This window comes from Scardinius erythrophthalmus (genome assembly GCF_964197995.2).
Source record: "Scardinius erythrophthalmus genome assembly, chromosome: 8".
Classification (NCBI taxonomy): Eukaryota; Metazoa; Chordata; class Actinopteri; order Cypriniformes; family Leuciscidae; genus Scardinius; species Scardinius erythrophthalmus.
The window spans coordinates 16,840,582-16,866,198 of record NC_138228.1 but is presented as its reverse complement, the minus strand read 5'-3'; the positions used below and the strand labels follow the sequence as shown (position 1 = coordinate 16,866,198).

The 25,617-nt window shown below is 37.0% G+C and overlaps 1 protein-coding gene across 1 annotated transcript in view; it reads right to left on the bottom strand.

Moving 5' to 3' along the window:
* The window catches only part of frmd4a (FERM domain containing 4A), a 68,333-nt gene extending 43,230 nt beyond the window's left edge, over nucleotides 1-25,103 (bottom strand). Inside the window, exon 1 of the mRNA XM_081372837.1 lies at nucleotides 24,831-25,103. Within this exon, the coding sequence (XP_081228963.1) occupies nucleotides 24,831-24,971 (141 nt within the window). The 5' untranslated portion in view covers nucleotides 24,972-25,103. The remainder of the gene's footprint in view (nucleotides 1-24,830) is intronic.
* Nucleotides 25,104-25,617: the final 514 nt, after the last annotated feature.

Genomic DNA, 25,617 nt, shown 5'->3' with positions numbered 1-25,617 from the left:
AAGCTTTTCAGCGTGGTGGTGTGCGTAAGGACATCAGAATGGGAACATGTGGAGTGTTCTGCCTGCCATCAGGAAGCTCCGTCCCTGAGGAACACTAACAATGAGGCTGTTAAAAGCAGCATGGCTCACATTTCCTCCACGCACACGTGGGGGGAAAAGACTGGAGGAGGGGAGTCACAGGACTAGAAACACATCCTTTCTTCCTCTTCTCCTCAGCAGAGCTACACAACCACGTGACTGACCACATGATTGATATTGTGTGTCCGAACAGACTGGTGTGAGTTTGTTGTTGACCTGTGAAGATGTGTGTTTACAGGGGGGCTCGGCTTGATGGATTTCTCTTGGTTGTGCTAACACTGAAGCTAACTCAACAGCATAGAAGCTCTAGCTCCTAAAAACTGATATCCTGTCTTCAGAATAACATACCCTTAGGCAACATCTGTATTCTTATCCCTCAGTAGATCACATTTCCATATTATAAAGACAAACCTAAATCAATATGAACTGGCTCACCTGAATGGTCCAGTCTTTATTTATGTTTTTCTTTTTTTAATTGTATAATTCCTTCCCTGGAGCAGCACATGATCCAATTAGGTCTAACTTTTAGGATACTGAATAAAATGGTAGCATAATTGATCCAAACTACAGCAGCACCATTAAAACCATATATCTACTCCAGTTTAGGTATGGGTAATGATGGTTGACTAATCTAGTTGTCCAAAAACCAAATAGATCCTTTTGAAAGCATCTTTATGTAAACCACACCTAAGAAAGACATTTGATTGAGTTCAGTTAAACCAAAACCGTGTGTGTGAAAAAAATGTTGAGGAAAAAAAGGAATGTTGAGGAAAAAAATGTGTGTAAAATGTAGGCTATATATATGTGCATACATATACTGTGTATATATAAACACAAACTTTTATGTTTGATGCGATTAATTGATTTGACAGGACTAAAATGAATACATGAATAGAGAATACATCTTACTCGATCCTTCCTCAAAGTTCGATATCTTTGTAGATATACTGCCATAATTAAACAAAACCTTAGAATTCCATGGAATGGATTTAAACAAAGTTAAACAGCACTTCACATATTGGCAGCTAAAACCATATTCAATTTAGCCAAAACATTTAATAAACAAACATAGTTGTGGGATGTGTAAATGATGGCTGTTCCAATTTTAAGGGGATCTCTGAAGCTTTCTGAGAGCCCAGGTTCCATGTGGGCCTGCTCATTGCAAAAGCAAAACATGCAGATCCCACAAGCAAGAGTTTGCGGCATCTGATATTGGGCTGACTTTCCAATCTTAAAGGTTAAACTTCATTACCGACCTTGCGGTAGCCCAAAGGCACCACATTTTTGTTACATCACCATATTAAACCTCTTAAGGTTGGAGTCAGGCTTGATAGGAACACTTCCCACCACACAATAGGAGATTAAAAACCTGAGGCTTTGAATAGAGCAAACAGCACATCCCTAAAGCCTGAAGCTCAAGATGTCAAATCTCCGCTCCACTAAATGAGAACACTTCTCACTGGGGTGTATCTGGAGGGGGAGGTGAACAGCTCTCAACCATAATGTCAGAATCTAACAATCAGGTGCTGGGAATTGTGTGTTTGTAGTAGTGTGTTTGTGTGTTGCGTCTGGTGTGTGGTTACAAAATGCCTCGCCTGTAATCACTGAACGGTGAGTCACTACTTTCTCAGCTGAACTCGGCACACTACACTCACACTGCCCTACGAACCTGTGATGTCATTAAAATCGCATAGCACAGACATTTCAGTCAGTGTAATATTTGTAAATCATTGTCATTCTTTTATAGATGATGAAAGTAGTGCTTGCACAATTAATCTAAATGAAAACGAATATGGCTTGGTGAGGCTTAATTAAATAATATGCACTGTGTTTCAAAGTGAAATATGCCACTTTGTTCTTTTACACACGAGCAGCTCATAATCCACTGCCTACCCAGTAAACAATTACCGTCTTTCAACATTGAAATATGGTTGAAAATAAGTCGGTCTGCCTTGGACTGGTTTACGACGTGATTTCAACTAAGTAGTTTTGGCCGGACTGTTTGACTACGTGTTTTCAACTGATCAGCTAAGACAGGATAAGTCTGTTATACATGCTAAAATAACGGAGAAAAACAAACTACAAAACCATGTTCATTATTATCTCAAATAACTTTAAAGAGTTTTACATATTCCATTAAGATGTTTAAAGGGATAGTTCACTTTGAAATTCAATTTTGGTATGTTTTAGCTTACCTCAAGGGCATCCAAGATGTAGGTGTCTTTGTTTCCGCAGTAGTTTCAATTTTGATATTTTTAAGTCAAACCGTTCTTGTCTGTCAGTCATATAATGCAGGTCTATGGTCACTGTCTCAAAGAGCATGCACAGAGTCCAAATTAAAACAATTCCCCATCGTAAGTACACATTGATGGCCTAAGACACGAAACGAGCGGTTTGTGTGAGAAAACGAACAGTATTTATATATTTTTTACCTCTACACAACCACGTCCAAGTGATCTGAGGGCGCGTGCGCTTTCTGGCTTAGTCTGCGCAAGCGCCGGAAAGTTTACAAGAGGTAAAAAGGATATAAATACTATTCGTTTTCTCACACAAACTGCTCATTTCGTGTCTTAGGCCATCAATGTGTACTTACGATGGGGAGTTGTTTAATTTGGACTTCTCTGTGCATGCTCTTTGAGGTGGTGATCATAGACCTGCATTATATGACTGACAGACAAGAACGGTTCGACTTAAAAATATCAAAATTTAAACTACTGTGGAAACAAAGACACCTACATCTTGGATGCCCCTGAGGTAAGCTAAAACATACCAAAATTTTATTTCAAAGTGAACTATCCCTTTAAGATCGACCTGTTTTCAACGTTGAAAAGTCGCAATTCGACGTTGAAGATTTACGTCTATTCAACGTCTAATAGACGACTTTTTGCTAGCTGGTCTAGTCTCGTCACAGTAAATCACAGTAAATACTGCTTTGCACAAACTCATCTCTGCATCTTCCCTGAGTTTGAGTTGCTTATAAAGTGCATTTCGGAAAGTAACACGCCAACCATCTTCCCAAACTTGTAACGAGAACTTCAGAAGCAATTATAAACTGTTATCAACAAAATATAAGCTTTAAAGTCTCCCTGTGGTTTTATGCCAAAATAAAAGCTTGATAGTTTAACATTCGAAACTGAATGACAGCCTTGAATACTTAACTTAAACTATTATTGTAAAAAAAATTATATACACAAATTTTTTATTTTTGCAGTGAAATATTACAATAGTAATATTTATTATTTTGTTTAATATTTTATTTAATAATAATCATTATCATCATAAATATTTATTATATTTATATTTTATAATATGTATTTATTAATTATTATTATTAGCAGCCCTACAACGAATCAAGCACAGCCAACCTGGAGCTTTCAAACAAAAAATATATATATTTTTTTTATCATAGCTGTAGTTTTTACTTAAAAAAAAGCACAATTAGATTCCCCAAACCATGCAGTCCTAATATAAAAGTGCAGTTACTCTGATGCACACTGCAGAGGAGACGATTATAGTATAATATAATCTGATCCGATGATAAACCCACTCTCTGGTGCAGATTTAAGACTGACCCTGATGCCCTGTTTAGGGTTTCATTGCGGTTTATCCGTACTAAATCCTAAGCTACATGTTAGCATCACATTCACTCTCACTGAGCAGTACGATGTGTAGAAGATAGAGATTTAAGAGCATTTGAATTAGTGAACATCCAATTCAGATCATATCAGACAGATATTAAACATGATAGGAGGTGGCTGATGTCCTTGTGATAGTACAGGCCATCAGACACAACCCCATGCACACAGCAAGTTTTCCCCTTAATGCACATTGACAACAAAATGACAGTGCACCACATTGACCACACATGCACATGGGCACCACAAAGGCAGAATAATCAATGTTCATCACAAATTCGGGTATAAATTAAGTCTCATGGTGCAGACTGACCAATGATAAAAGTCTAGCCGACTGCAGGTCTGGTTTTCATGCCTGACCATGTGTGCTAGAGTACATCAGCCTGCTGACACTGCTGCCCTGCAGTGCAGACATCACAGGGTGAGCAGCATAAAAAAAGACATCCGTCACCCTGAGCCGGCAGGACCACAGCTGCCTAGATAGGCACAGCCCAGTCTGCTTTGTTTACAGACAGACTCCAATCACAGGCTGTTCCCCAAAACCCAATGGGCTGCTATCTAGATTCCAGACAGTATGTTAAAGGGCATGCATGATGCCTAAAATAATGTCTAGGTAAGAAGCTCACATCTCCACAAAGATGAGGATGTCTGATGTCATAGGACATTATACTAAATCAAAGTGGAATGCATCTTTGAAGACCAAAAATGCTCTACTGAGGTGTCTATCTAAACAGAATTTTTGGGTCCATGCACCAAATAATGCTGTCTACTAGGCAGTTCACATCTCATCAGTCTTTTGGCAGCCGCCATGGGGAACTGCAACAAAAACGAATAAAGTGAAACACATGAAGTCAGAAATCAAAAGTTTTTGAGAGACAGCCCAAATCAACATCTATCTATCTATCTATCTATCTATCTATCTATCTATCTATCTATCTATCTATCTATCTATCTATCTATCTAATGCTGATGGTAATCTCATTTAACAGCCCTAAAACAGCATTTTTCATTAGGTCTTGAGACAGCACAATCTTTTCTATGAGGCTGTCGTAGGACATTTCGGGTAACGTTAAATCTAATAAAGCAAGACTTAACACAGCTACATTGTTCAAGGATTTTAAGGATATGACCGTGATGGTCACATGCATGCAATCCTTTTAAGTTCCTGTCACTATCCACAGCAGATCTGATCAAATTCAGCTGTCTGCACAGGTTAATAGCCTTGGAAAAATGGATGAATGAGTCTGAATGGGCAGTAATGGTGACCAAGCAAAGCAGATAAGCTAGCAAGTTTAGTATACAAACTCCTTAAAACGCAACATTATTCGTTTCTAAAAAATGGCCTTAAGGATGATGTTCGTCAAACTAGATCAACATTATGAGAAAACGAGGCAGTATTTCTCACATAATATGCCTGTTTCTGAGATAAATGGTTAGCAGGCTAGCTGCATTACATTCACAGTTTACACTCTGAGCCTTTTCACCTCAAAACAATCTGATTTTAAAGATGATATCATCCGTGTATGGTCACAAATCAGTGCTCTATCGTGTGTTTTAATCAGTTATCGGAAAATAATTGAAGTATATATGTGTAGTTAAGTAAAAAACATCACGTATTTCACGCATCCATCCTTCAGACTGACTGAATTGGGAAGCGCGAGACCAGCGCAAAACAAGCGCGAGACGTGCGCGCGATTTACCTTGCTGGAAATCCTTTACGCTCCCGCGTTCATGAATTCCTCGCCGAAATAAGAAATAAATGTTCTCTAACAACAACAGCAGTAATCCAGATGGGTTAAGTCCGAAGAGAAAACGTTCACACGCCGGCCTAAATCATCTTCGAAGTCAGCATCATCCATGTCGTTGTTAAGATCCCCGGTGAAGCTGCACAGGCGGAGCGGAGCGGACTGACAGCGGCAGTGCCAGCATATCCCATCCCATCCCTCTCCGCTCTCAACGCGCTGTTTCACAGGGACCGCTGGCCTGCGTCCAGCAAGCAGATCCGCACAACACTATTCACATACACACTCACAGTTCCTCCACAGCAAACCCCAACCCCTCCTCATCCTCCTCTTGCTGCTGCTCTTCCTCCGCCTTTCCCCCGTGACACCGCGGAGCGGCTGTGATCCACAGCAAAACGCGACGCACACACTAAACAGTTCAGCCTGACATTACCATCAGTTTACACCAGTCTTGATTTTGTTGCTTTTGTTGTTAACAAAAACTATTAAGTGTAATTTTCAGTAATCGAAAGAAATCTGAAATAAAATTAAATAAAATATATAAAAAACTAAAAAAAAAAAAAAAAAAAAAAACTAAAATTTTTTTTTAGAAATGGAATTAGAATCAGAACTGGCAACTAACTGAAATAAGTTGAAGTTATATATATATATATATATATATATATATATATAACTCTGAGAGATTGGTATGATAATAGAGATTGGCAATGTTAATGTATTTGGTCTTGGTGGAATAGATCTGCTGCTGCTGTACCAAGAGCAAGTACCAAGACTTGCTACTGCCAATACATTCGCAGACATTACTGTGAGCAAGACATGCTGCTGCACATGATGTAACATACAAGAAATAACCCCCCGTAGCAGATCTATACAGGTGGAGCTGGGGAAGGTGTGCTATGGTGTGCTAGACTTTTATCATAGACTATGGTAATTACATGTTTTGTTTAGCTTTTGACAATGTACCCGGCAATACCATCATGTTCATTGAAATTCTTTGGGGTATAGTGCAAAATACTGTACCATGGTAAATATCAAAGTACCACAGGATTACCATCTGATACTATGACTGTCAGGAATTTTCTGCACTGTGGAAAAAAGTCCTGGTTGTGTGTGTGTGTGTGTGTGTGTGTGTGTTGATGCTGACCAATGACTAACAGACCCACATCTGGATTTGCAGTAGAAACGCAGAAACATTTGGGAATGGGTTGCACTCACTTTGCCTCTGCCTGACTTTCTTCCGCCCCCTCCGTTTCTAATTCAGATTTCCTTTCCCATTTAGTTTGGCCAGGGTAAATGAAAAAGGGGGGAAAGGAGAGAAAAACGTTTGAAAGATGCTTTTCAAACCGAACCGACTGTTAGAGGGAGCTGATTTGTGTGAAATCCTTCACACAGACGTCTAACGGTCGTTTCACCGCAAAGTCAACATCGCAGAGGACTCAATGAAAACTTTTACAAAATCTGGAAGGTGTTCTTCTTGTAAGGGTCAAAGTCTGCATGCATAAATTCTGCATAACGATTCACAAGAGCTATTTCTATAATTCTCAGAAAAATGAAGGGTAACACTTTACAAAAAGGTTTAATTTGTAAATACATTAGTTAACATGAACTATGAAAAATACTTATATAGCATTTATAATTTACTAATGCAATATATAGCAATAAACAGATTTTATTTGATTAGTAATTAATGTTAACAAAGATGAATAAATATATTGTATCAAATGTATTGCACATTGTTAGTTCATGTTAATGCATTAATAACGTTAACAATTGGAACCTAAATTGTAAAATGACAAAAAGAAAATGATGTGTTCTTTGTGGGTTACTTTACATTTCATATTTTAAAAAGTTAATTCAGAGACATTGTTATCACTATGTAGAAGTAATTCAGCTTCTGTGGAAATGCTGCGCAATTAATTCACTCTGGTTGGTCTTATGTCTTTAGAAACACTACAAAAGCAAAGACAAAATAATAGAAGGAAACAATTTCTGTATCATTCAACATTTTTAAATGACATTTCCTTCACTCAGTCACAAACTAAACACAACATGTAAAAGCTCTTATGACTATACAAGAGCATTATGCGTTATCAGTTCATTTATTAATGCTTACCAGTAATTTAGGTAAGCATTGTTTGGTTGATGATTTACAAAGACTAAAAAGAACGCAATTTTAACCATTTAGTGTGCGAAACTACCGCAAGGTGCATATAGGGCCCCCGGACAACCAGGGGGCGCCCCTTGCTCTCAAAGATTATTTAAGTAGCATATCCTTATATAATGTAAACACATTTTTTATGACATGCAGATTCAACTTTAGCGGTATTAGCTATCAACGAAAATTTGGATTTAATTTGACTTGTTCTAGCATGTGTTTCAAAGGGTTTTCCATTAAATATTTTTCATAAAGTGCAGTACTAATGTTTATTGATATTAAACTCACTGTATGTTGTTTGTTTACAGTGAAACTGCTCTGGGGCTGGGGGTTGGGTAATTTCGACAGAGGCCCCTTCACAAAGTTTTGCTTAGGGCCCCTAGAAGTGTATGAACGGCACTGCCAAGGCATTCTGTCTTACAATGATACAGCATAGAATTTCCACAGCCCTTGCTTTAACGATTTTAAGCCTTGCTTTAAAACGCACTTGAACTATGGAGTGAAACACTGCACTGAGGGTCAGGATTTTCCATCTCTCTTCTTCACTCTCTCACGCATACTCATGGGAGGGCCTTTGAAAAGTAATTGAAAAACACTCCAAACATAATGCAAATAGGCTGCAGGCTTACATTTCATTATTATCCGACTGCTGGTGATAACGCCATCAATAAACAAACAAGTATCTGAAGTCAATCGAATCTCAGTGCGTTTGTTGAATTTGATGACAGTCCGATCATTCATGTTTGATTTAAATCGTTATTGAGGTCATAACGATTTAAAGGTGGTGCAAGGTAAGCGAGTCACATGATCCCGGCTGTTTGTACCGCTGTTGATTTTGGACTCCCAGCCACAGCGGAAACACTACTGTCCAATTTAAACAGTCCCTCATGATCTCTCTGCGCTCTCTAATACATATTTTAACTTCATTTATTGGCTCCTTCCTCTGGGCACAGGTCCCAACAGTGTCACAAGAGCTCGTTGTTTAAAACAGGCAGTGTGTGTGAGTGTGTGCGTGTATTTCTGTGCGTGGATAGAGGTGAACATTTGTACAAAAGGAAACCCTTGATACTGTGGGGGCGTTTCGGAATAAATGAGAATGTCCAGGCTCACACGACTGTGACTGGGGAGAGAGAAGGTCTAAAATAAACTTCTGAAAGACCGAGCACAGTTATGTCTGCCAGACCAAAGCGCACAATTTGTTTAATACGTACCGTCTTTTGTGTCTAAATCGGCCAGAAGAGTACAAGAGGAAGAGATTGCGATGTTCTCTGAGAAAATGAAAGGCTGAAATTTCCTCAAAACGAATAAAAATATGGGAAACCGACCTCTCTTGCCGTCTCTATACAGGAAATGTGGTTCTGGTTAGGAGTCTAAGAGTTTGGTTATTTTTGTCTCACTGCCTCAGGCTCAGAGACAAAGCGGGGTGTATGTGTGTGTATATATCGAGGGGTTTGTTATTTTTTCGGAAGGCGGTCACACGGGTTCACCCTTCAACTTCTGCGGACATAAGGACAGGTTGTATGGCTGACTTAAACTAAATTGGATAGAGGAAGGATTGAATGCTATTTGTGTGTATGTGTATATGTGTAGTGAGGTTGCAGCTGTGGCATATAATGTCTGAACTAGATATAAACAATGCTGACCTATAATTGAAGCAAGATGTAGTTCCCTGCTCCTCACACACACACAGACTTTCATTTTTGTCACTTTATTAATCGTGCACTTTGTATTCATCAAAGAATCCTAAAAAAAGTATCACAGTTTCCACAAAAATATTAAGCAGCATCACTGTTTTCAATATGGATAATATTCAGAAATGTTTCTTGAGCACCAAATAATTATATTAGAATGATTTCTGAAGGATCATGTGACACTGAAGACTGGAGTAATGATGCTGAAAACTAGGAAGAAGAAAGTGACACAGTAAACAACAATGGATGACATCAGATCTTGTTCTTGCTTCTCTGCATGTGGCTGTCACAAGACAAAAAAACATTGTGTTGCAACGGCATTGTTTCAACTGTATTAAAAAATGTCATCCCCCTTGTAGCACGCTCAAGTGACGATTCTCTGTCAAACAATCAACGTTCTGCAGTGAGTCCAACTCCACCCTTAAGGTACCAGACTACTGTGCTAGGTACCCCAACGGAAGGGTCCCAAAAAAGTGGTACGGTACGGTTCAGTATTTTGGAACCATTCACAACTTTTGACCATCGAAATGGAAATAATTGCATATCATACTGTACGGTACTGCTTAATCATTCATTATTTGCCACAGTCCCTGATTTGTGTCTCACCTGTACCCTGTTCCATTGATTATCATCCCCGTATGTATTTAAGCCTTCTGTCTTCGTTTGTTCTGCATCATGCATCTTTTCCTTTGGATTATCAATACAAGCCACCCTTGACAGTTAGGCCTGGTTTCACAGACAGGGCTTAAACTAATCCAGGATTAGACTACACAGACTACCTTATAAAAAATAATACTGGTGTGCATTTAAAAAAAAAAATGGCACTGACATTTGAACTGTTTTCATTTAAAACAGCTCAAACATGGATTTTAGTCTGGGACTAGCTTAAGCCTTGTCTGTCAAATCAGGGGCTAGTTAAACCATTAAAGGTATAGTTCACTCGCAAATGAAAATTCGCTCGTCATTTACTCTCCCTCATCTTGCTCCTTTCTCTCTTCCGTGGAAAGTTTTCACTGACTGCACTTTCACATACAACAAAAGCATAAATACAGGCCATAAATCTCCTGTGTGTTTCATGCTACAGTCATAAAATTTCCTTTCCATAAAATAGGCTCTTATATGTGCCATGTTGTCATCATCTTCTGCTCAGGGGCTGGGGGTGGACAAGCCACAGGGCTTTGGTGGGGTTCGGTGTTTAGGGTGTAGGATGTTGGCTGTGGGTGGAGGTTTTTTTTTTTATGAATAATCTTAGTGGTTACAAACCTCCTTTAAATCACATCAAAGATCCCCCACAGTCTCTGCAATGAGCGCTGTGTTGATACTGAATCTGTGTAATTCTATATGGAGAGTCTTTACAGATCCAGGTGTGAGTGAGGTTAACAGCAGATATTTATGGTATTTTCTTCATGGGAAAGTCGTAGATGTATTAGCTGCGGGTCATAAAAGAGTTTTGGATCTTTAAAGAGATAAATGGACTAATTGTGCATTGTAAAATAGTTATCCAAATAACATTTTTGGGATGGACACCAAAGCACCTGTGTATTTACAGCGGTGTATGCTATTGGACAACTGAGGATTATAACTGCACTCAGATGTATGTGAGAATGTTATTGAACGGTCTAAAGAGACCTGCAACTTCTCTACATATAGAAGCCAGTGCAGAGAAGACCGGGAATGACTCTTTTTGGGCCGATGTCAGCATGTGTGTGTGTTATGAGGGAAGAAAATGTGTTTCCAGTTAAATCCAGGGGGAAAAAACCAACACACACCCACATGTAAGCACTTCAAACGTGTGTGAGATCTCTCCTGCTGTAAAAAGCTGCAAATCTTTGCTCCCATCTGGCCGTATATACACACACACACATAGACATAACCTAAACATCTAAAGCTTTAAGCCTACTGACACACCCACACACACAAATACATCCCACCATATACTTTGGAAACACATGTGACAAATAAATAAGATAAACAAGACCAGATAAACAGCACTTGAGTCGATAAAGTTTACTGAAACAACATATTGGAACATATTCATCTATATAGTTTTAGTTGAAGTTTTTCACTGTTTCGGTGTGATTGGAAAAGCCTCAGTGTTGAAAGCTGAGTCATTCTGTTCTCAAGCCCTTTTGAATATTGATTGAGGGTAGAACTACTGAATGCAAATCCACCTCTGACAAAAAGAAACCAGACCTGCTGTGAATGTGTATGAGAGAGAGAAAGAGCTTAGAAAGAGGTTGTATCTAGACAAATATGAACATGGAATCTAAGAATGAATTCAATTAGAAAATTGCTACAATATTTGGTGTTGTATTCCTATATGTTTTCTTCATTATTCTAGACACTCTTCAGTAGTGATGGTAGTGTAATATGCTTTATATAGACTACTTGCTGAGGGTGATTGTTTAGCAACTCTTTTTGTATGTTACATCACTCCACCAGTAGGTGGCAACAAAGTGAGCCACTGAATCATTAAATCAAGCAGAGATGAATTATGTCTTTATGAGTGTCTCAATGAATACGAAATTGCATCCACTCTTGAGTAGGTACTTATTCCGAATAAGTAATTACTTCAATGTTCTATAGTATGAGTGTGTGTAGTATAAATGTAATCTGGACGTACTACATCCGCCATATTGTCATTGTGACCTGCCAGTGTCAGTTGTGTCGCTTCACTGCCATCCAAAAATCCTCTCCCGTGCCCTCATGGGATAGTGAAGTGTCCATCGTATCAGAATCTCACCAAAAGTAGTAGGGTACTTTTTTGCCTACTCTTTTATGAGTACTGTTAATTAAGACATGCTTCCTTTGTCACAAACTGTTTTTTCCCTACTTTTTAGTAGGAAAGGATGTGATTCTAGATGCAGCCAGCAAAAGTTGATTGATTTAGGAACGAATCAAGTGATTCTCTTTGAATGATTCAATGAATCATTCACTAAACAGATTTGTTCAAAAATGTTTTAAACTGCTGAACATGGATTTACGACGTCTTCCTATTCTTATGTCTACGTGTATGGTGTGTATAGACCAATTTTCAGTTGGTAAACATGGTGACGTTTTTGTGTGGGCGGAGCTTAGGTGGTGGCAGAACGAGCCCTCTGGCCGCTTCACTAACGTAGGTTTGCAAGTTTTGTTAGCTTGTTTTTTTAATAATGACTGGAGAAAATCCGATTTTATCTTAATGTGCAAGGTTATTCACTGTCCAGGACCGCGATTGTTATTTGCAAAAGTTAATTTTAACAGACATCCCAGATTGGCTGACCATACACGCAGTCAATGAATGGACGATCTGACAGGATTAACATTAACGTTAGTCTCCGGTTGAGTGGACTGACTTCTACACCTACCCGATAGAGAAACTGAGCGTAAACAGAAACTGAGGGCATATAAATCTTTAGATGCCTATAACTGTAATGGCCACGTACAAGACTTGTGTGGTAGCCTATCCGATCCGCAGTTCTGCCTGGCCAGCGCCACGGCCACCAGACACAAAGACGACAATGTAAGTGACATTACGGTGCAATTTTAACGAATGCGATTAAATAAAAATTCCAGATACAGCATATTCATTTTTTAACTATGTATTTATTTCGATTACCCTTTTTTACCAGGTTCTTCAAAAAGTAGTCACAATCAATCAAAACTATGTATAAAATCATAGATGATTCACAAAAAATCACAATCATTTAGAAAACATTATGCGATAAAATTTCAAATTGGAGCCTGTACTCCGTTGATTCTTGTACCCAACAACACAACAAGATGACATTTAATAACAATAATAATAATTTAAGCTCCTTATAATGAGCCGAATATGTGCTTGTTTGTATTGGCCGCTCTTCCTTTTGCCACCAGCTAACGCCGTGACGTAACTGTGACGTCGGCTTGAAATTGGTCTATATTTTGTGTCATTTTTTAAATGTATCAGGTTCTGTTGAAATGCTTGCAATTGAGTCCATTACTAATTTCCCTATCAGGGACAAAAGTATATTTCATTCATTCAGGATTGTTTAAAATGACATCTAAAACCATTTTTTCTTTATAATTCCTATTATTTTTAAGGTATTTTAAATATTAAATTGTCACACTACAGGACTGTTTAAGTGAAACGTAAAAAAGCTAAAATGAGTAAAAAAAAAAAAAAAAAACGATTTCTGCCAGGCAAACACATAGGCAAGAGTTATGATTTATCATGCAAAACTTAGCAGAGCCAAAAACCTCCCATTAAATGAAAAAAGCTTTTGGAAAAGTTGTGCTATAATTGTCACCAGTCATTGAGAACAAAGAAAGCGTGTAAGTCTGTGCGTAACATGAAGATTGCTGACTCAGGAACTATATGAATCGATAAATGAGATTTCCTCTCACATGACTATGTGTGTCTTTAATTGTGTGTATGTCAGCACAATCCTCTGAACGAGTCTTTTGGAGTGTGAAAGTGTGTGTGTGTGAACTAGGACATAAACCTCAATGAGTATATGAGTCAGTAGAGCAGCAGAAATGATCCCTCACACACATCAGAAGACAGAGAAAGCTTACAGCAATTGAGTCTATTCCTCCTCCATCCAGCCTCTTACACACTCTGACCACAGACCACATCACTGCTCTCACCATATACAGCCATCTCATACCATCATCTTCACACGCTGTGTATGTTTGTGTGTGTTTAATAAAGGGCTCTCCTGGGAATGATGATCTATTGAAGAGGAAACATTATCTAGGAGTGGTCTTAAAGGTTCACCCAAAAATGAAAACGATGTCATCATTTCACCGTCATGTTATTCTACAATTCTGTGGCACTCAAAGGCACTCTTTTCCTTATTAACAGTTACGGATGCTGTCAATGTCCAAACATGACCAAAAACACTTTAATGGTAGTGGAGTGGTAGCCTGGAAATCCATACCTAAATCTGATTAATTAATGGTCTGGCATCGACTAATGAAAATCAGCCAGCTCGAGGGGCGGCACCAAACATGCATTTGAAAATCTCACTGCACGCAATTGGATAACACTACGACCAATCACAACAATAAGCCCCATACGCTGGTAGATTAGACTCTTGCCGTATCTGGTCGGCAAAACAGCAAAAACACCCTTCTTGCAAAGAAACGATTCGAGATAAAATCTTTTAGATAAAAAGCCAAGTCTAACTCGTTCATTGTAGCGGCCAAAGCCGTTTCAAACAACTGGTGTTCATCCATAGCCATCTTGCAATGTTTACTAATGACTTCGACGTCACAGCGCTGTCGTCATCTGTTTGGCTCGCCTCTGGCCCGCCTATATCAGATAACCCGATGTGATTGGTGCAGCTCGGATACAAGGACATATTTAATGAGCATCATTACTTGACGCCAGAGTAAACTCGCTGAGCAAATTCAACTTGTGCTCTCGCGAGAACTCTGGATTTCCAGGGTAGTGGAGTGGGAGATTTTCCGTAAATAATCATTGAATTTAATCTGTTACTCATATAATTCTACGTGGAATGAACTACTTTTATGGTGTTTTTTGTTTGTTTTTGGACCCTGATTGAAGTGAGGGTGAGTAATCAATTAATCAATGACAATTACATTTTTTGGATGAACTATTCCTGAAACCTTCTCTCTATTTGTATCACTCATTCTCAGAGTCATCCAGCTGTTTTCCCATGCTATGTGTTTGTTGGAGGAATGCTTTCATGAAGCACCGTTGGCTATTTCTGTATGAGAGAACATCTTTAGTCGGTCAAGCATTCTTGGGATTCTGGAGAAACTAGACCAATTTGGAGTTTGTTGATAATAGAACTAGTGAAGGAGCATTCTGGGCCACACACACATCTGCAGTTTATTAAACTGAAATGGATCTGTGAATGGACTTAAGGTGTTCCTGGATATGATGGACCCCCCACGATAAACACACACGCACACTAAACTCTGCTTTGACAAATGTTTTTATTCCACCCGAGACACTCTATTGCTCCATTCAAACACCTACTGAGCCGCCTACCTATACAGTCTGTTTATATATATATTATATATATATATATATATACATATATATATATATATATATATATATATATATATATACACAGTATATATATATATATATATATATATATATTTCTCCAAAGCTCGCACCTTGGAACCTATTTAAGGTTTGTGTTCTCGAGCCACCAGGCACTGTTGTTGTGCGAATTAGCGGGCCGGAGGGCATTAAGGGTTTTCTGTTGGAACGGTGTTGTGTAAGCGGTGCCAAATTGAATAACTAATGATCTTTGCAACGGAAGTGAATCAATCAAAACTAACTTTAGCTGGACAATAACTTTAGCTGGTGTAAAGCCAAAACAATCTCTGTTACTTGAATTTCCTATTATCACTGTAAAGCTCCTTTGAAACCTCCTTTGAAAAAGTCCATATTGTAAAAAGCGCTATAAATGAAGGTGACTTGACTTGACTGTTTCAAAAGTAGAAATGTAATGCTGCCTCATTTTGACAATATACCTGGTAGAAATGTCAATTATAAATACTTGTATTTAATCAATTACTGCAAAGAAAAGATAAAAAAAAAGAATCTTGTGGATGGATGCACCAGTATTAAAATGCTGAAACGATAATTATTTCCATGTTAGGTTTTCATGATAAATGGTCACTATTAAAATTGTATACAATTCTGTTTAAATAAATAAAAAAGTAAAAACATAAAGCAACCATTTTAAGTGAATTTAGGCATCACAACAGATAAAGTTGCAGTGTAGTTACCTAAAACTAAAACAATTGAATTCATTTTAAGCAATTCAAATAAAGCTGAAATATATATATATAGCCTATATATATATATATATATATATATATATATATATATATATATATATATATATATATATATATATTAGCTAGATGAAAAACTTGAATGGAAATTAGAAATGTTGAAATGTAACTGTAATGAATAAGTTTAAACTGAAGTACTAAAATGACTAAAACTGAAATAAAAATAAATTGAAGCTAAATATAAATATTAAAAATACTAATAAAACTGACAGAAGCATAAAACAAAATTACTAAAAATGTAAAAATAAATCAAATAAATTAAATTCAAATAAAATATCAAATAAATTAAATTAAATATAAAAATCAAAGTTAATTCAGTAAATACTATAATCATGTATAAGTAATTAACACCGTAATGTACATTTTGAAAAATGTCTATTCATTTTTAAAATGTTAAAGATTGCATTGTGAATTTTCTACAACATTCTATTTCTAGGTTTATGAGCTTTTATTTCAGTAAGAAGAACGCTGTCTTAGAAACGATGAAACAAAGATAATATGTACACTTAACCTCCTTCAACAAAAGCTTTATAAGTTTAATAGTATACATTTATCACACTCACAGTGATGAGTACATTATTGTGTGTCACTGTCATAGTAGAAGTGGGCAGTTTCCACATATCTGTTTCTCTCCCACTCATTTATAATTAAACAAGTGTAAATCAATCACTTTGACCTGGCCGATACATAAATGCCCATCTCAACAGTTTCTCAAAGCTGTGATTGGTATGTTCAGGTCAGGTGTGATAACTGAGCCCTGATTGCCTCAGTCTCTGATTGGCTGTGTTGTGCAGGCACTGCAGACACAATGAACTTCATGACCCATCACATAGTCTAACCAATACACAGAATATCAAACAGAAAGAGAGGAAGTGAGCGAGCCAGCTGTCCTTGACTACCCTTGATATCACTTTCTCAAACAGGAAGAAACGACATCCTTTCACACACAATTAAAGTCAATGTGAATTGTAGTTTGCAGACCTTTTTTTTTTTATCAGGAATAATTGCATCAATAAAACTGGAAACTACATACAGTAGCAGAATTGAACCAGGCCATGAGTTTGCTAAAACACAACCTACTGTAAATAGTTTTTACACTCTTCATAGACTAGTTACATGTACACTAACGTTCAAAAGTTTGGGGTCAGTAATTAATACTTTTATTCAGAAAAGAATCAATAAATTCATGAAAAGTGACAGTAAAGACATTTATAATGTTGCAAAAGATTTCTATTCATGTTCTTATGACTTGAAAAATGTATCACGGTTAAAAAAATGTATGCAGCACAACTGTTTTTTTTTTCCACATTGATAATAATCAGAAATGTTTCTTGAGCACAAATCAGCATATTAGAATGATTTCTGAAGGATCATGTGACACTGAAGACTGGAGTAATGATGATCTGCATCTAATGAATACATTTATAATAATAATAATAATGAATAATTAATTTAATTCTAATAATAATATCACAATATTACTGTTTTACTGTATTTTTATATTTATCAAATAAATGCATTTGGTGATCAAAGAGATTTTCTTCCATTATTATTTTAAGGGGTATGACAAACAAATTGGTGCAGAAACTAATTTCACTTAGAAAAGGCTAGTAAATTTCACAATTAATTACAAACATTTAATTATTACTAATTAAGACTTTTTAAGTAAAACTGTTTTTTTTTTGTTGTTGTTGTAAAACTACAATAATCTTTTTATTTACAACTTCAAAATATTTTTTACAGTGTGGCAAAAGCATTTTTTTTCTTTGGAATGACCTGCACATTAATAAAATAAATAGATAAAAGCTTGATTCCAGGTTGAACATGTATTGTACAACACAGTCAGCTAAGCTTTGTATGGATACAGGACTAGCAGAGAAACAGAAAAAGAAGACTAGGTAAATCTGATATGCAAATTAGCCTTGGGTCTCATTCCAAAACACACACATCTCTCTTCAATCCCTTTCCCTGTTTACTTTTCAAATACTAATGTATCAGCATTTCAGCCTCCTCTTGACACCCTGATGTCACCATTAGTCACATGTATCCCCATAGTAACAGAACGTGGCTGCAGGTGCATTCATCTCTCAGTTCCTGACTGGCACTAAATCAAATCTCATCTCAGCACACCTGTCTTATTCCTGGAAGCTGCATAAGTCAGCTCTGGAATTCATCAGAGCCAAGACATCCTATCCATTTGAGAACAACTGCTTTAGACTATATATACAAGATTCTTACAATGGATTAATGTATAAAGAACAAGTAATATTAAAGATATGCTTTGGTTATGTTTTGAAAAATACCCTGTAGTGTGCGGTATATACTATATTGTGCACAGTATGCAAGTTTCTGTGTGAAATCCCCTGATGGTCTACTATATTTGCCAAATGTGCAGTATAGAATGGAACACACGGTGCTGGGTAATGTATCCCACAATGCAACATGCTCAACTCAGTGTGATAACAAATATAAACTGTGATTTTGAACATATATTTCTTTCACACAATATGAGGTCATTGGACAACAATATAGCCGTTTAAAATGTTTAGCAATGCATAATGCATATCTCCACTGTGTTTTAAAGAAATACAGTATACTACAGTATTCCGAACACAGTCTATAATCTTTAATCACACAAACACGTCATTCACATATGATTCATTTCTGACTTATTAAGTTACGTAATTAGTGTCTTCAGTTTAAGCTTAATCAGAGTAAGAGTGTGTTTGCATGAAACAATAAAACAGCCTAATGCTGTGCTGAATCAGGTCATAGGTCACAGAGGATGACGTGGGAGTTTCTTACTGTAATTGGGAAAATGTTCTGGACTATGCTGGTTTTCATCTCTGAATATGATAACTCATGGCAGAGTTCAGCCAAAGCCTTCATCATTTTAACAGGATGTTCATTAAGAATCTCTTCCTATGTCATCCACCAACAAAACTGGACTATTATAAGGGTCAAAGTTCAGCTGTGTCCATCTGAAACACATTCGACTGATGAATCAAATGTAAATACAGTTTGATGATGAATTGTGTATCACAGTTTCACAAAAATATTCAGAACTGTTTAACATTAAAAACATAATCAGAAATGTTTCTTGAGCAGCAAATCAGCATATTAGATTGATTTCTGAAGGATCGTGTGACACTGAAGAGTGGAGTAATGATGCTGAAAATTCAGCTTTCCATATAATTCCAAAATACATTCAAATAGAAAACAGTTATTTTAAATTGTTTAATAACAATTTACACTATTGATGGTTTTACTGTATGTTTGATCAAATAAATGCAGCCTTGGTGATGAGCATAAGAGACTTTTTCAAAAATATACATTTCATTTTCATTTAATTTCTTAAATTAGAATCCACATTCTTTAAGATCAAAATAAACTGTGTACCAATGAAACAAACAAACTTATCATAAATTATGTCATTTAGAGGTATTCATAGAGCTATATTTCTGAAATCCATTAGTGATAATGAAATATATATCGGGCAAATGCAATTTAATTAATGTGAAAATAAATTAAGAAAGTGCCATTTTCTTTTCGGCTCCTCAACTGATGTTGATTGACAGATATTTTATTTTATCCATATCACCATTGTCCCAAAGAGACTTCATAATCATATCGCATAAAACAATATACAAGCCACCTCATACTCACATTTCTGTGTTCAATCTAGCAAATCTAGGGATTCCCTCATCTCATTGTGTGTGCGTGACCTGGCCTTGTGGGTAATCCACACCAATCACATGCATTTCACTGTAATCCCGCCAGATTACACACATGCACACACACAGCAGGAAAATCCCATGATTAGAGAACTGCTGGATTGAGCCCAAATTAATATGTCATTTCACTTAATCAGTAATGCATGAGAGGAGGCTATTTCAATTAATCAATATTTATGCTCTATTATATGACTAATAAAATCTGAATATAAATGAAAAATTCTAAGCGCGTTTGAGAATTAAACTCCCTCTCAATATGTTGCCTATATATACAGTATGACATTTTGTGTTTATCTCCAAGGGATTCTGTTCAGTAGTATGGCAAATAATATTCACACAGGATGAAAACCCTTATGAAATCACAAAATAGGTCTCAGATAGCTATGAGCTTCAATGGGGTGCAATTAGAGACTTGCTTAAATTTTTTTAAAACAACAATAACTCATGTCACCTATTTAGAATACCTTATCAACTGCAATGTCCTGAAAACCATTCAAAACACCATAACAACTGCATAGATTCTGCCCTGGCAACCAGCCAAAACACCTTATCAACTGCATAGCACCCCCCCTGAAAACCAATCAAAAATCTGTAGTAACTGCATAGTAACCCCCTAGCAACCAATCAGAACAATTTAGCAACTGCATAACAATGCCCTGGCAACCACCTACAGCATTAGAGATCCAAAAACATCTTGATGTCTTAATCTGTGCTCAAAAGAAACTAAGTTGGCAACCAAATTCAAAAGATCTCAAAATAAACTTTTATTTTCTTCCAAGACCAAATTATCCACATTCATTTTATAACTCTACACCCTTGAGAGTTAACTTGAGCCTATTTTATTCCTCTTGAAGTATTATAGACATTTTAAGATGATACTTTTAGATGAAACATAACTGAGAAATGCTGTACATCTATTGAGAATGCGCAATAAAAACCTGTTTGACTTGCACATTCATTTCATCACCTTTTTTCGGTTATAACCATTTCCAGCATCTGTCTCACCTATTTGCATTTTTGGATCAAAACAAACAGTTTAACGTTTCTTGCAGTTGCATGCTCCCACACGTTCCCAAGCAGCATCTGCAGCCAAAATATCTGAAATTATAAGGCACTCAATCATATGATCAGCCCGTCAGCAGCAACGCCACACACATAAATGCACTCTGATCAGCATGATAACACGAAATGAAGCCAAAGAATGTGCAGAGATTAACAGACATTGTGTTCTGGGAAAATACCATTGTGGATAAATACAGCTGTGGCGTATCAGTGTGTGTGTTTGGTTGCGTCAGATGTGATGTTTAGAGAATTCCAGTTTGGAATGAGACAAGGCCGAAGAGCTCCAGAAGGCTCTTAAATTTTCCCTCTCTGATATCACAATGAGAAGGGAAGGATCCCAGAGCAGCACAACCCATTTACCTGCTCCACAGCTGGGAAACAAACTGATGGATTGTGGACCGAAGGGAGAAACACAGACTGAGAAGAATGGATGTGTGTCAGCCAGACCTGTGCTCTCTACAGAGTTTGAAGTGGAAGAGTCCACTCATCCGCAGCTGGAGGGGTGGCACGTTGCCATCAAACAGGAGAAAATGGTATTTCCCTCAAATTCAGGCCATGTCGGTTAAAAAGACGGAGGAAAACAGCAGGAAAGACTGCTGAACCTGGTCACACTGACACACACATTCAGACTCAATCTAAGAAAAAGGAAATTCCTCCCATGGTTCTCAACACAACATCCCTTACAAAAAGTAGCCTAGTGGCATCTATTAGCTTTGTTATTGCTAACTAAAATTAGTTAACTGGAAAAAAGCTGAAATTAAATATATTAGATAAAAAAAATTTAAATTAGAAAACTGAAATAAGGTTAAAGGGATAGTTCACCCAAATCTGAAAATTCTGTCAGCATTTACTGCACCCTCAAATCCTGTTTCAAATCTGTATGAGTTTCATCAATTGTTTGGCTTTCGACATTCTTCAAAATAACTTCTTTTTTGTTTAGCAGAAGAAAGAAACTCATACAGAGTAAATGAGACAGAGTTTTAATTTTTGGGTGAACTATCCCTTTAAGTCGAAATACTAAAATTACTAAAACAAAAACTGCAAATAAAAATAAATTAAAGCTAAAAAGAAATGACAAAAACGCATAACAAAATGACTAAAGCCTAAACTGAAATTAAAATAAAAACTGAAAAATATAAAAATAAAAGCTAATTCAAAAATTGAATGAATACTATAATAGTAAATAAATAGGCCTAATAGTAATAATAATAATAACACTGACTCCTACTATGGATACACTGAATACTATGGTACTGAATGATTACCATATTCATATAACATGGAATTTACATGGTACTTCCAATAATATGACAGTGATGGTATCAGATGGGAATACTATGGAACTTTTTTTTAACCATGGAAGTGAAATTTATGTACCATGGAATTGGTAATTCAAGGAACCTCAAAAAATACATCACCAAAATACCAAGGTAGTACCATGTCCATAATTCCAATGGTTGTACCATGGCATTTTTAAATCTCAAAGTAATATAAATATTCCAGCACTACGGTAAATATCAATGGTTTTGACATCTTATACTATCACTTAACCATGTATTTGTTTTCTTTTTTTGTATTTTTTTGTAGCAAGCAACCCATCTACCAATGTGATGGCAACCACTTTTAACACCCTAGCATCATGGTGGCTAGTTTTGCACAATCAAATGTAAAGATAAACTATTAGTTTGTTAGTGACGTTCTATTATCTGTCCCTTTTATTATCATACTGTAAATCAAAATATCTGGGTCAGTAAAAGTGAGGACATTCACTCTGTCAGTTGTCTATAAATCAGAGCAGAATGTAAACCATTTACTAAATGCTCAGCACTAAACTAACCTCGGGAGTCTTCTGTCTTTCTCACATTCACTCGTTCTCTCACACACCCTCTGAGAGACACACAATTAGCAGCTTAAATGGAACAAAAGCAGCTCTATGGATGTGTATTACGATGCAGGAGAGAAAGGATAATGTGACGGACTGTGCTGGGGTTTAAAAAGGGGAGAGAGAGAGAGAGAGAGAGAGAGAGAGAGAGAGAGAGAGAGAGAGAGAGAGAGAGAGAGAGAGAGAGAGAGAGAGAGAGAGAGAGAGAGAGAGAGAGAGAGAGAGAGGGGGATGGAGATATACTTGTTTTTCTGGCTTGTAGAATGAAAGGAAAAGGGGAGAGGAGGGTGAAGGGGTCTCCCAAGGAAATACCTGCCGGATCAAACACTGCTGCCTGCAAGGAAAGTGCATGGGTGTAGAGATGTGGAAAGAATGCATTAGGAAGCCCCTCCTCGTCTCCTGAATGTGCCTTAATGTTCATCACATTTACTAGATATGCTAAAGCCATTATCGTCACAATGCATGTGTGTGTGTTTGATTTTATAGACAATAACACCATGAATTACACTGCAGACACAGAGAACACCCTCTGGCCAAACTCAAAGGTCATTTTGTGTGGTCTCTGTGAGGTTACCTCATAGGTTATACAGAGCTGTTGTTTGTGGTCAAATGATCGATGAAGAGGGTTAGAAGTCACTTGGTTTTTCATCTGCATGTACAGCTCTTAGGGAAGAAACTATACTTTTGAAGTATAGTTTACCTAAATATGAAGTATTTAAATATTAAATCAGAATAGATAGATGGATAGAGGCTCTGTTTCTGTAGGCTCTGTTACTATAGCAGCAGCCTGTCATACATCAACCCTGGAACAGACAAACACTTTTGCTATCATTTATTCAGGTATGTCACAGCGAGATGGAAAACTTTGAGATTTGTCTGCCTCAGTCTGGTCTGTCCTGTTCACACAGTAGGAAGGTAGAAGAGAGACACAACCTGAATACTGATCTCTCTCGCTCACACACTCACATACAGATAGATGGAACCGTAGACTCCTGCGGAGAGCTGTTTTCATGACCGTGAGACAGTGGGTGACTCAAACCCATAGAAACCATCATAGCAACACTAATGCGCTTTATGGCGCACACAATGTCCTGAGTAATGAATTTAAACAGGATGACAAAACCTCTAGAGTTTTACATTTTGTGACCAAAACATGAGTAGTGCTTGGCCATGCAAAACTCACTAGGGTGTTGTGGATAGTTGCCAGGGTGTTGCTATGTAGTTATTAAGGAGTCGTGGGTCAGATGAGCCCTTCCCCAAGTTTTTATGATATTCTGGTCTCTAGATATGGTTAATTCTCCCTTTCACTCATTTTACTGTCTGCAAGGCGAAATTCTCGGTCAGATTTAAGGTATCATTCATGTCTGTACAAACAAACGGTGCGAGACGAGTTACACGCGAAAGTACTTAGAGTTAGGGGTTTATTCAAATCACTATTCTCAGTATTAGCTAGAGTTTAATGATTCAAGTGATTTTATAAAAATAAATGAAATAAATACATTTTATAAAATAATAAAACATTTTATTTAGAATACCAATTCATATTTCTTTTATATATATATATATATATATATATATATATATATATATATATATATATATATATATATATATATATATATATATATATATATATATATATATAAAACAATACATGCCATTTAAAAAAAAAAATATAAAAAAAAAAAGTTGGCATTCATGTTTGTAATAGTGTGAGACAATTTACATGTGAAAAGTGTTCAAGTATGAGCTAATATTGATAGTTAAATATTTTGCATAAAAATATAAATAAATAATTTTATAAAAAATAGTATATTTTATTTATATTGATTAATATATATATATATATATACATATATATACATATATATACATATACATGCATTTGTATGTTTTAAAAATACATAAACATTAATAAAAAAAAAATATATATATATATATATATATAAATTGTAAGGTGGTCATCATCTACCAATTTTTCCCATACTGAAAGTGACCAAGCACACACACTAACATACACACAGGCACACTAGCCTGCTGTTCATACCTGATAGACGGCACGGACCAGGATGTCAGGAGCTCTGAGATGCGTATGCCTTAATCTTCTGAGGGCGGCTGAGGTCACATCCCATAATGCACTATGCCTCACACACACACTCTCTCCCAGACTCATGAGCATCGCCTCCATGATGACAAACACACAGGTACACAGGTGTGTGGTCAAATAATCCCTTCTCAGCACAGGTGTGTGTGGGAGAACAGGTCCCCAGGTAATGTTGGTCTCTCTTTTGTGTTCTCCTCTTTCATTTTCTCATCTCCTCTTCCTTTAATCCTTAAAAATGCCCCATGGGAGACTGAGATTGTGACTTCTGTGTGACTCAAATCTCGTCTTGGAAATGAATTCGGTCTCACTGGTCTCTCTCTCTCCACTGCAGGACAAATTCCCAGAATAACAGCCCTTGGTTCGCCCAACACAAACATTCTCACATAGAAAGCACCATTGGTCCCTCTCTCCTTTTCTCAGTCGTTCTCTCTCCCTCTCCCCTACTTGTTTGTTTGTTTTAAAGCAACAGTCCCAGAGCAGGGCATTGAGGGGTTTTAAGCTCGCACAATGCTCTGAGACGCCCATATAGGGCAGAGTGAAGGACAGTTGTCCCTCCCTGCAAGGCAGATCCTGCTCGGGTTCATCAACCCCGGGCCACTGAAGAGATACCCGATATGTGTGTCTCAGCTTTCCCAGTGTGGTAGAGCAGCAGATAGAACAACTCATGGGAGTTGAAAACTCGTTTTTCCATAAATGGTTAGGATGACGTCCAGATTCCAAAGTTTTGGAC